General features: G+C 31.2%; 1 protein-coding gene across 1 annotated transcript in view; it reads left to right on the forward strand.

The window, feature by feature from the left end:
- Positions 1-2,189: 2,189 nt before the first annotated feature.
- FRMD7 (FERM domain-containing protein 7) overlaps positions 2,190-13,808 on the forward strand; it is a 107,271-nt gene continuing 95,652 nt past the window's right edge. Inside the window, exons 1-2 of the mRNA XM_051211871.1 lie at positions 2,190-2,280; positions 9,223-9,384. Of these exons, the coding sequence (XP_051071984.1) occupies positions 9,295-9,384 (90 nt within the window). The 5' untranslated portion in view covers positions 2,190-2,280; positions 9,223-9,294. The remainder of the gene's footprint in view (positions 2,281-9,222; positions 9,385-13,808) is intronic.

Here is a 13,808-nt window from a genome sequence, read left to right on the forward strand (position 1 = left end):
ATGATGAACCCATGTTCACCTCAAAGTTCTTATTACTTCGATGGACCTTCCAAGTTCGTCATTCATATGGATGTGATTCATATGACTTTCTGCATCCTAGTTCAATGAAATCAGTTTAACTTAGTATGCATTTTTCAAGAGAAAACGGCATTACGTATGACCATTTTGAAAAGATGTGGATTCGCAAGTCTGTTAGCATTCGTATTCTTTTCCCCAAATCCACGTAGTCACACGGGCCTTGAATACTAGAGCATTTCTTTCACTACTTCAGCGTTCAGGTCCATTATAAGGATGATTAGGTCTTTGTCCAGTAATTTCTAGACGACGCACCACAGCATGTCATGAACCTAATCATGGTAATCCCAGCTACTACTGTCCGTGAGTGCGTAGTAACGGACAACATTCATTGTTAACTATTCTTTCTTTGTAATGAAGGATATTTTAAAGAACCCGGCTGATGAATTTCCAGTCTTTTAAGAAAATGTTTGGTTCTTTGAATAGTTTCAGTGTGACTGTTGAATGATTCTCCTGACCTCTCACTTCATTCAGGGATGCCGCACTAGTATAACAATTGTTCCCCCTGTTTTCAGAAAAATTACTGACTTCCTGGCTGTCGAAGAATTTCAGCTCCCGCTACGGCGTGTCAAAGTTTATTTCTGTAAAGACTAAGAGCAAAGGTTAAATGATTTAAATGGTTTTTTCGGTTGATGTTTTTGTCAGAGTATTCTTTTTATAAACCATGATAAGCCCTTTAAGTCGAAGTATACCGTGATCTGGCGTTGATTTTTGGATGACCACGCCGAAATTAAGGTTAGCGGAGAAGTCAAATGACTTCTAAAACACTTATTTTTCTGTGTTATTTGACACGAAACAGTTTATCACAGTTGTTAGAGTTGGAAAATCAAGTGGAATATTAACCGCCTAACATTCAATCCAATCTTTTTCTTAGCGTGATTTTTAGGACAAATATCTTGAAGAGGGCATTTTTAGTTTCACAAGAACATTCAAGTGAGCTCGTCACAAGTCCTAAATATACTGACTCCCTATATCTGCAATGTTTCAGCGACAAAAGAGACATATGTTAAATTTCTTGTGATTTCCAATGTTTTGTCGACAGAGTAAACCAGCGAATGCAGCGCACTAACATAATGCTCATAGTGAAGATGTCCCGGGTATTTGGGGTTTGACAGGTCTTTAACCAGCAACACCAAATATGAATCGTACTCACCAAGTGAAACCAAAAGACAGAAGCAAGGAGGTTCGAAGATATATTTGATAGGCCATCAGTATATCGAGGGTCTTCTGATCTAATCTGGCTAGCGATTTCAGGGGCCGTTGGGCACGGCTTTCCCCCTCGTGATCTGTTGCGAATGCATGACCGAGCGCCTTCAGCTAAGTGAGTCCATTAAAACTAATATGGTCAGCATCCAATGTCGAAAACCTACAGAGCTATTTATTTTGGGGATTTATTTACCGCTACAACAGTATTGCTGCTAAACCAGTTGAAATTTCGATAGTGTCTACTCCATCGTGATCAATAATATCTGATACTTTGTGTGTGAAACGCTTTTCGGTGAAAAATATCGTGGAACAACAAATCAATAGCAATTACACTTGTAATCTCTATTTTCATAATAGGATCGTTTGACTTACTGAATATCTGTCTAGTGGTAAGTCAAACTAACGACATCCATTTTACTATAAAGTGGGGATTATTTCGGAAGAAAGAACAATAAAAATGATGTAGATTGAACATATCTATTTATTGTTTAATAAACGAATTACAGAGGAGGAAGCAGTTTTCTACAATTCTTCAGATGATTTTCTGACCTTTTAAACCGAAGTTGGCATAAGTCAGATTCCACGGAAATGTGACAATTTGACCTCAGTAATTAGACATTATAAACATGGCATAGCAAAGTATGAATATCTTGGCAACGACAGAAGGTGTTTATTGGGGCATTTGGAGTTTACTATTATCTTCTCAACTGAGTTTATAATAATGAACACTTGACTACATTGTCATATACAAAGAATATCATAAAGCCTGACCTTTTTTCATAAGCGTTTCGTATTTCATTTTATCACACAGGCTAGTAATCCTCACGCCTGTAGATTTAGAATAATACTTTATCTAAAACTTGAAGCAAAACAAATGAACGTTTTGTTTAAATACACCATTAACTCACCTCATTTTTGAACAAACTTTTAAACAACGTATTAATCGGTGCGCTGTTAAAAATTAAGTTACTTTTATTCATGAACATACACTCTAAAAAGGTAATCGATGATTTAATCATTCAACATCATTCAATCCTAACATGTTACTTTTTTATAATTCACTAAAGTTTTACTAAAATTGTACTCAGTCTCTAAATGAATGTATTATAATTCAATACGAAATCAATGAAAATAGTTTTGACCAATACGAAATAGGTTTAAACAAGAATTGCAGCTGATCACGTATCGTTTATAGAGAACGCGGTCTTAGTGGAAACTAATATCAATTGAAAGTAAACACACATTTTGTCTCACGTTCTTAAAATTATGAGTATTTTTTTTCTTTTTTTAAATATCACTTTTGGTGACCATCGACAAAAAGTTTTTTAATTTTTGAATACTGGTGGGTCAGAAGTGAGCGAGGTTCCAGATATATGTAATTGTTTTTAGAGGATATTGAAGGAGTGTATTTTTGAGATATAAATGTGGCTAACTTTAACTCGAAACTCTTTTTATTACATCACATCTTCTTTTAGAATTGTGTTACGCCTGTAATAGTCAGATCATAATCGACGTTTCTTTTTGTCTTCCAATCTGTGATATATCTAAATCCCACTTCGTTTGGACTTGATACATTAAATCACTACATATATTCATGTATTATTACTTGAATCATAAAAACCCTTGTCTGACACACTTTTTTTCTTCGTTTCGTCAAGAATTTTTTTTACACCGCAGTAATGATAGACGTAGAAACTGTTTCACTTCACTTGAATGTGAGATGAAACGTATTATGAAATATTACTGATAAAGCCATCTATCAGAAATCCCAGCAAAATAACGCCCACCGATTTTTAAAGACTATACATTTTAACGATATATTTTTAGGAAAGATACGCCATCTATTGGCGGTTTTTAGTTGGGTATTATTTTGAGATGAGTTCCAGAATTTTATAACGTAAGTAAAGCCCAATTTTGCTATTATACAAATAATATCCAGGTGAGTTTTAGAGTAAAATATTATTTGCTTTTGTTTGTTTTCGGAATCAGATTCTTTCGTTCTCATTCTGACATAATCCAAGAGCTGTAGAATGCTTGGGCATTTTAAACTCGCGTTTTGGCCTATTTCATTCACTGTAACTGCTACAGTATATTTTTCAAAAGACGGTTGTATGGTAGCGTATGAAACAAATCGCACATTTAATTAGGAGTTTGCGTGTATGATTTGTTTAAGCCAAGGTAGTTTTGTTGTTTTCACGAATTATTACTTATGATCATACCAAGCACACCTACATGCATTTCAGAAGTCATGTTTTTGAAGGTTTTTAGTCAAATAACATATATATTAGACTGAAAATCGTAGTAGAGAAGTGTTTTGTGGCAATAGCCTCTGATTTTGAAGACTAAGATGATTCTCAGTATTGCTTTAAGGTGATGTACCAATCTTTTGCCGATCTCTATAAACACTGTATCTGCAACACTTTAAGTAGCGTTTAATAAGCCTATACCTTATCCATGGCTTCTTCCGAAAGTTCATCTAACTTTTATTTGAAACTGTATTAGATGGTAGTTCATTAGCTTTTAGGGTAAAATGGGATTATAGTATACTTATGTTTGTCCTCAAAAAGTTTATAATCCTTAAAACAACAGTACAATTACACACTTAGCATCTATAATGTAAGTTATGGTTTTGTTAACATTCATAAACTAAGACCCATAGATGTCCCAAGATCACTTTCTTGATTGAGCGTAATTGATATTGATCATCGTCATTCCATTTTCAAGGGTAAAGAACTTTTTCATATTTTTGCTTGTGCTTCTTTTGTAGCAGAATAAGTGCCACATTTGTAGTGCGGTATCAATATGCTTACTTCCTCTTTGTTTGACATGGGCAAGATTAATGGTTGTTAAAAAAACGTTTTATTGTTGCGTAGTAAAACAGTTATGTATGAAAGCATTTGACAAAATGTTTCACTGGATGCTGTTTGACCAAGTATCAACAGAGTCTACAACAAAGCATGAAATCTATTCAGTGATTAATACTATAGACACCGGTTGCAACCGACTAATTTTCTCAGTTCATGTACAATGTAATCAGGATTTGGTGGGTTCGTTAAAACTCGCTACACTAATTGAAGAGAAAATTACCAACAATCGATTCACACTATTTACATTAAAACATGACTCAACACTCAATAGTGTTGTGTAATGATCGTCACTAAAATCAGAGGTAACATTCCCTTCGGCAGATGAATTTCCGGCACAGCTACTTGAAAAACATTATTCACCTCTGTATTCTAACATGTACCTCTTGTCAGAAATTACTCTTTTGCAATTACCAGATATCCAATAAGAATATCTACACTTAACAGTTTTTCTGATAAAAAGTTAATGATAACCCTATTATTTAAATGCAAAGTACCATCAGAAGTAATGAATATTGTTTAAATCTGGAAACACCCTCTGCAAAGCTGCATTTTAGAAGATCCTTCTAACGTTTTCATATAAAACATGAAATATACTCAGATAATTGATGGACTTCTTACATCAGTTTGTTGATGAGCGTAATACTGAAACTGAATAATAATGTTTACTGCCGAGTTAATAAAGCTTTCCGTCTTATAATTTGCGATCGTGGAGTTCCACGCATTTGGGTGCCAATAGTTGTATACCGTATTTACGTAATCGAGTAGAGTATGTAACAGTATCTCTCTTGGGACCAAAAACTAAAATATACCATAAATGGAGGGTTTTGTCCAACGATAACTGTTTAATAAACTTAAGTAGACTAAATGATAGCCATGAAATGGTGTCACTTATGGTACATGACTAAATTAACATGTTTAGTCTCACAAAAGAAATGAAAACGTCGATTAGAATCACACCATCTTCCTTTAGATAAGATAGATTTTATACCAACAGTAGTTTAACGACATATTTTGCTTATTCATGTAGTTGCAGTTCGACGTTTTTCTTTACTAAAAAATCATGTCGTGCTCAAAATTAAAGACTAATTGGTAAAATTTAAATTGGCAAAGGAAATTTGAAGAATATTTAAATGCTCGTTATTTAAAAACGCCGTTAATGTTTCGCTAGTAACTGCCTGTGTTCCATAAGTCTCGTTTTATTATAATAATTACATATCGTAGTCCTTCTTGTGATATTCCAGTGTTTATGTCAAACTGCACGTTTTGGTACAAATAAGCAGTTAATGGATTGCAATGAAACTTCAGCAAAACTTGGTTTGTAAAATCATTTAGTGGAATATTCAGTCAGTATGTGGGAAATTCTTGGTAGGATCAAGGCTTATTCTTTTAAGAAAGAATCTCTAGAAATGTTTGTTTGAGTTCATTTATGAGGAGAAAGCGAATTAATAAAAAAAGAAGGACAGTAATTTTTTAGTCTTCTTAACCATATGAGTCGAAATATATTATCCATTTTTATTAATTTCTTTGTTAATACTTTATGTGAACAAATTTGTTTCTATTTTAATCTGTAACATGATAGTGTTAGTTGTATTTCATCAAAATTCCCCTTTTTTTAACACTTTAGCGTATTTGTTTAGTCGTATGTTATGTAGCTCTTTTTTCTGACTCTTGCCTCCTTTTCCTTTGCTCTGTGTGAAATATGTTTTTGCATCATACAAACTGAACGCCAGTGTCAATTACAAAATTGTTTTTCTCCCTTAAAAATGATTTATTGAATTATTTCGAGTTTCTCTATCCCTCATTTTGAACTAGAAAAAATCTTTTTCAGATTCTTCCCGCTCACAATATTTAAAACTTTGTCACGTTAGTAAATACGATGGAAAAAATACGATTAATGCGCAACCTGATGGTTTGGTGTACACAGTACACTCAGGAAATATAAGTTAAGAATACTTCCTATTCTTTATGACCAATATTTTGGTTAGTTTACTTTGTATTCGTAAAAGAAGACATGTCAACTTGTCCTTGCATTGATGTAATTGGAATTTCACAAGGAAAAGAAACGAGATTGAGTAAAGAAGCGGTTTAGGAACTTAGTGCAAATAACTACCAGGATTCGGAATAAAGTCAGTGTTATATTACGGTCTATGAGTAAGACCTAAGCACTTGAATTTTTTAATGCCATATATTGATTAACTATGGATGATTTCAGATTATATTAATCACCATAACTTTTAGCCGATCTCCAACGTCTTCCCAAAATTCCTTATCAGCTTGATAATGAATTGATTACAAACGAAGCAACCTAATTGAAGTTTGGCGTATACTTGTATCACGAAAACAGCAATAAATGGAATGTACTTATCAACCACTTAGTTAAACTGAACACTTGATTGTATTGAAAACCTTATAGTTCTTAAAAAATTTATTGTGTACTTGATGTTTACGGATAGAATGAGTATACACACTAAACTGCGTTTATGTCTATGACGACTTCTAGTATTATTATATTTTACTTCCTCACATCTCTCGTGGCTGATTTTTTTCATGGTATTGATGTAAGAGTATTCGCAATTGATACTTACTCTCTGTCTGTAATGTACGAGGTTTTTGGATACGGGAGAACGTTTTGATATAGGAATTTAATAATTATGCGAGGAAAACAAAATAGACAAATGTGATGAATTGGCTAACTTATAACCAGTATTCTGTCATTTGTTAGCTAGTGAGGACTTAACGTGAAGTGGTTATAGATTAGATATTATTAATTGACAGTAGATTAATGTTGTGTTCAGGTTCTTTGAACGACCGCTACAGACTATTCAGCAATCTTTAATGCATCTAGTGCCTTCATGTATGGTTAATGACACAGTCCACCTTCGTGTAATATCCGTTCTGATACAGCTTAATCAACACTACCTATCTCTTGACGTTGTGGTTGTGAACTCTTTGGATCCGTATGAAGTTAGGATGAAATCACTGAAGAACTGGAGCATAATTTCAACTCTAGCCACATTCTTTTGCTTCCTTGGCGATGAACGTTGCAAATAGGGACTTTTTAAACATATTAAACTTCTACTAGGGCTTGCCACTACATCTAACAACCGTACTGCAAAACATATAGTATCGGTGACTTATATGCTGTTCAGTAAAAGACCTGCATTTCTAGGCAAATGATTTATTATTAGATTATAGTAGGTCAGTGTTATGGAATCTGAAACTAAATTGAAACAGCAATGCAGTATTTCCGCTTTGTTAAATATTCTGTAGTTCATATGAGTTAATAGTGGAAAGGTATCTTTATATGAGTTTATTTAGCATCAGAAAGTATTTTTCTTGACCTGGAAATTAAATTTTCACCACGAAAATGAACAGGCTACCAGAGCAGTTTATCACTTTTTGAAGAGGTGTTTATATACACTCAGTATTATGACAATGATTTGAGATATATATACACTTTTTAATTATGTGCTAATGGTGCGAACCTAATATATTATATGAGTGCGATTTATCTAGTTCATAAACTACAAACTTTTACTTGATTACTTATATTATAAACATTAAACTTGAATGTAATTACTTATTGATATTCTGACCAATTGAATAAGTTTCTTTTTGTTTTTATTATGTGGATTTTAACATAAATTTCAGAAGGGGTTTTGTGGATATTATAGTAATTTTAATAGTTGAGATCAGGAGTCATTTGAAGCTAGACCACCATAGAAAACCTCGAAGCACTTATAGGTCCTGGGTTTGAATCTCACGAGGCGGGATCATAGATGTGCACTGATGAGGAAATCCGCAGCAAGACGAAACGGCCATCCAGTGTTTCCAGGTTTTTCATATTGATCTAGCTTCAATTGACTTATGATCTCAACTATTAAAAATACATTTCAAACAGCTTCAACATAAATTTCATCCCAAATTTATATAAATTAAAAAATAAATACAAATCATTAGAAAATCATTTCATTATTTTAAACAGTGACAATTGTCTCCATCCTTGATTGCATTTTAGACTTAATTATTTTCACTTGATCTTTTTTCATCCAGAACTAAAAACTATTAGATAATATACCATAAATTTGTGAGTAAAAACAACTGTTGATGTGATAAACAATTTAAATCTTTTGCTTTTTCTTGGTATATACATTTAGCACACGAAAAGTTATTTATAGTAATAATAATAATAATAATAATAATGAAATATAGAGGATTGAATGCATTGTTTTAATAGTTTAATCCGTATGCAAATAATTAGAGTTAATCAAATATAGAATAAAATTCCTGACATATATTAATTTACTCAATAAATGTTCAAATTTTTTATCCTAATCATTTCGTGACAAATTATGCGGTAAAAATCATTCTACAAAAAATAAACTTCATATAATAATATTGTGTTCTAATAGATAAATATTATTTATAACTATCATAGTTATTACAATTTAATATACATTCAGGTAATATAATTTATTAATGAATAAACTATGAACTTACCGCAATATACGTTTTTAAATGATTTGTCTCAGATACTGTAAGATTTCATAAGTAATGTGATGCAATGATAAAACAAGTTTAATTAAGACATTGAATAGGAAGGATGTATTTATAAAATCTCAGCGTATGAATTTTGAAGTAAATCCAACGTTTCGCCTGGCAATCTGTTCCAAACTTTTCCTTGAAAAAGTTCAATTAAAGTTTCAATATATTAAGTTAGATTTAAGGAATAAATGAAAATGTTTTAATCCTTATCATCAGAATTTATTAACATTGTGTTTTTCATCCGTATTCTTGGACGAGAGATTATTTTCTTTTAAATTCAGTTATTTATTTTGAAAATGATGTATATTATCATATGTTACTTAGTCTGTTGTTTCTGGTATTGAAAAAAGTTTCTACTCCTAAAATACACACGTTTGAACATTTCTGTATTGAAATTTTAGTTTTTACTTTAACTAATGGTAAGAGTGGTAAAAATATTTCTATAAACAACAAAAGTATCAAATCGTTTATCCTTATAATTTATATATTGTTAATAAGCTTTGATCTGATGATAATATTTATTTTATAGACTTATCTGACGCATATGTTTACTTAATCAGTATTCTACTGTTCAACGTTGGAGTAGTGAACATACACAAATATGGATGGTCAGTGCATAGGCAAAGGATTACGTATGATACAAGTGCATGTTCTTCATTTGGATGACACTATCCATACTTTCCAAATTTCGGTAAGTAGATATACAAAATGATTTTCTTGTTTTCATGTGTGAAAAAATAGTTTTTTACTAACAGTTATACTTAATTAACCAAAGAAAGGGTTTTACATTTATGAATACATTGGGAAAAATTGTTAATAACCTCATTCCTAATCTTGTATTACATATTGTTTAAACTAGTTTATCATAATTACCTTCAATTAAGTTGGAATTGAATGAAAAATGACTTTTTTTTGTCAGCTAAGTAATGAGATTCTTATTTCTATGTTGGATAAATTGATATATTAAGTAAAAGACTTTGAACAGTTAAATGCATTTTGAAATTGTTTGATGAATAATTTGATCTTTTACGACTTTACAAACATATAGATAGAAGAAACTAAAATTCTATATCATAATAAATTACATTCAAACTTAAAAACAGGAAAATATTATTTTGTTAGTTTGAAAACTTGAGACCTATTCCACTAAAGAATTTCAGTATTGACTTCTATATATTTAAACAACTATCAGAAATTTAAAAGCATTTAACACAATATAGCCAATGAAATATTAAGATATGCAGTAGATTTGAGTTAAATTAATATTTAAAACGAGTTAAAAATAACATTGTAATATCTGGTAAAGAGTATCATATTATTAAATAGAAAGAACTATATGTGAATTTATACCGTTTGGGAAATATTGCCAATTAATAATTATTTTTTTATATTTAATTTCATAATTATAATTTATAGCTATTTTTCAAAATATTATTTATACCAGAAGGATGGTTATTAAAATTTTCTAAATTTCTTTATTGCTAAATAATGTGTTAACAGTTTGTCTAAACAGTCTACTGTCATAAAAAATAAGAGATAATGAAATAACATTCGTTCATGCATTATTGAAGTTAATATTATATCATAAATAAAGTTAAATATTGCTGACTGAATTGAAGTAAAGATTCTATCTTTCGTTCGCATACTGTGATTAAATGTTTTTTAAATAGTCAACTGTGTTGTGAACGGTAACTTAGGTGGGAACGACCGATTATATCTTGGTAAAATATAAGAACCATACTTCATTTGCGAATTTCCATCATTTTTCCTTCAAATTCTGCATGATTCTTCCAAATCAAAATCCCTTTCTATTTCTATTTTCCTTAAGTCGACCATCATAACCTTCTTCTGTCATGCGTTCCTCTTCTGTCGACATAAGTAGCAACACCACAGAATGTACACTGTTTTCTGGAATAAATAAACAGTTGTGCTATATTATACATAATGTAATTGATTTTATCAGGTTAAGCTAGTAACCATGTTAAATATTGTTTTTGCATTATTTCTTGGAATTTGGAGTTTAGTGTTATTTTATTGTAAGATTAATGTACAGGATATAACCATATGTAAAAAAATTGTTATATTTGTGAAGTTTGCTTCAACATAATATGCCTTTTAGAACAGTTTGGTGCTAATATATTGTGAAATGTGTGACTGGTTTCATGTTAAGAAATGTTGCATTTATTAAAGAGTCACTACAATGGATACGTCACTGAGCACTTAAGTTAAGGGTTATTTATCTCTAAAAAGCTTTTTACATAGCGAATAAGTCTACATAAGCGTAGGCTCATACACACTACTTTATATGTGTAATTTACTAACATGTTTTTGGGATGAATAAAATGGGTAGAGTATTTTCCTTTTTAAAGAATGTCTTGACATATTGCATATTTCCTTATATTGTCCACTTTAAAATCTTGGTTATTGATGTAAAGGGACGGAAATAAACAATAGAAAAATCCTTTCTGTGAAAAATTATCTTTTTATATTCGTCTATTTGATTATCAAAGCAATTTAAAACATCCAGCTTGTTAAGGCTTTATATTTTTTCATGAGAAATTTTCAAATGAATGACAACTGATCTATTTGAACTATCGGCGATAATCGGTCACTGTGTGTTCGAAAAATCATTAAAGCACAACTAAATATATACGACACCTTAAATCTTTAAAAATCTAACAAAGCGGTTTTTATAAAAGATAAACGAACTCATGAAAAATAATGTGATAAATGTCAACTATGATAATGAACATTCCAGTCATAATTTTTCACTTAATTACATCAAGCATAAGCCATCCATTAAATAGTGAACATAAAAGTCCAATTACTTTGATAGAACTAAGTTTTTTCGGCAGCTCCGATCAACTTATTTACAAACAACAAGCAATGCCACCTCATACAGTGGCGATAATGTACTTATAAGAGTGATCATACTGAAATGAGCATAGTGCTAGCATTATTGTATCACGAAGCAGATGAAGCTCTGTCAAATAATGATTCTTTCCATCTTCGACGTATTTTACAATCTCTTTTTTCCGATTCTAAGCACCATGAACAAAGGAATATATTCGATGTATTCAAAGCAACACTTTTAATCACATCTTTTTACCATATTTCAACTGAAAACCTTTCATCTTGTCATGCAGCCATTATTTGTCTACTCAACTGATAGTAAAATTACTCTAATTCTTGTGATTTTTATTATCTTTTTGTATATTCTCGAAAATTCTTTTTAGCACTTCTTTATTTCATATCATGATTATAAAAACACGATTTTCTTCTTACTGTTGTTCAATAAATTATAACAATCGTGACAATAATTATCAGATTATATGGATAGCAATTTTCGTCCTGAATTGTTAAATTATTATTAAATAATCGAACACGAAACTATTTATTAATTTTTTATAAATGGTTAGCATTTTTAAGCAAGGTAATTTTTTATGGGATGGGGTACCCCAACCTTCCCTCTTTAAACGAACTTAAGATCGACAGTAAACCTAGAAGAGATACAGGTGGAGCAGATACTTTCAGGTACCTGGGCAGCATAATCGATGAACAAGAAGGATCTGATGCAGACATAAAGACAAAGATTAAAAAAGCAAAGACAGAATTCACACATTTGAACAACATATGGAACTCAAACACAACAGTCAACCAATATCAAAATCACAATCTTCAATAGAATCGTCAAAACAGTTCTAATATATGCAGCTGAAACCTTGAGGACTATCACAACCATTATTGAAAATGTAGAAGTATTTCTAAACAATTGTCTACATGAGATACTCAATGTTCATTGGTCGGATACCACCAACAACATCCAACTGTGGGAGAGAACAAAAGAGTTTCCAAGTGAAGAGGAAATTATGGAGAGATGCTAGGAGTGGATGGTACATGCATTACAAAATTCATCAAACTGCGTCACAAGGCAAGTGCTAACTTGGAATCGTGAAGATGAACGAAATAGAGGAAGGTCAAAGAACACATTACATAGAGAATTGGAAGCAACATGAAAGGACTGATGAGTAGTAACTGGGATCAACTGGATAGGGTTAGTCAGGACAGATGTGGATGGTGAATGGTGATGAGCGGCCTATGCTCCTCTACGAGCAGTAACAAGGGTAAGGAAGTGAGTAAGGATAAAAGGTCTTTGATCGCATTAATATAAATGTGATAGTACACGAAACTTAATAGAGCATATCACCAATCAAAAACGTTCTAGGTATCTCACAAAAATAATGACAAAAAACTTGACTTAATTTGTGCCTTATCAAAATAAACTATATGTTCGTTGAAATCTGTTTGTTAAGCATTGACTAAATAGCACGAATATAAATTTCTATGAATTAGCTGTCTAAACATTTTGAAGTATTCACTTACTATTTTTACTATACCACCTAGTGTTCGACGCAGTTATTGTGAATTTATTCATCTGTTATTTATACTTAAATAAACATCTAAATAAAACTTAAAACAATTAGTCTGATAATCTTCGTCTTCTAATATCATTATCTAAATAAAACTGTCGATTTGAAAACCATATCTCCAGTGACCCCGTCTTTAAAGCTCCATAAATTTATTCAAACGAAACACATTCATCAACGTTAAAATACACGGCGGAAAGAATTTATAGTTTACTTCACTCAGCTATCTGTAATACTAAGCGATTTGTTATCTAAATTATTCTATACAAATACGATTGCGAAGTTTTTAAAAAACGACATTGTCTCAAAGAGAACTTTTATTCAATGGTGTCGTTATTTTATTTAGTTTTAATTGCTTATAAAATGTTTCCTTCCATAAACGTGCAATACATTTGTTTTAAAAATAGTCCACTAGTTTAGCTTAGAAACTACAATAAATATATTAGTAAATACTGCTGCGTATTAAGTTGTTTTCACATAGTTTGTAGTTTTTTATTCTAGAAATTATTTGTATTCACTTGAGATTTTCGAACGATAATCTCCAGTTTAAGAGGTGTTTTATTATATTCTTGAGGTAAATTTTTAAAGTTACCGAAAACAATTACTTTTAAGGATAAAGTGTAACTCTGTAAGTCCTGTAACGCCAATTATTAATCTTTAACAGACAACCTTATCTTTCCCATTTCAA

Source organism: Schistosoma haematobium, chromosome ZW (assembly GCF_000699445.3).
Source record: "Schistosoma haematobium chromosome ZW, whole genome shotgun sequence".
NCBI classification, from domain to species: domain Eukaryota; kingdom Metazoa; phylum Platyhelminthes; class Trematoda; order Strigeidida; family Schistosomatidae; genus Schistosoma; species Schistosoma haematobium.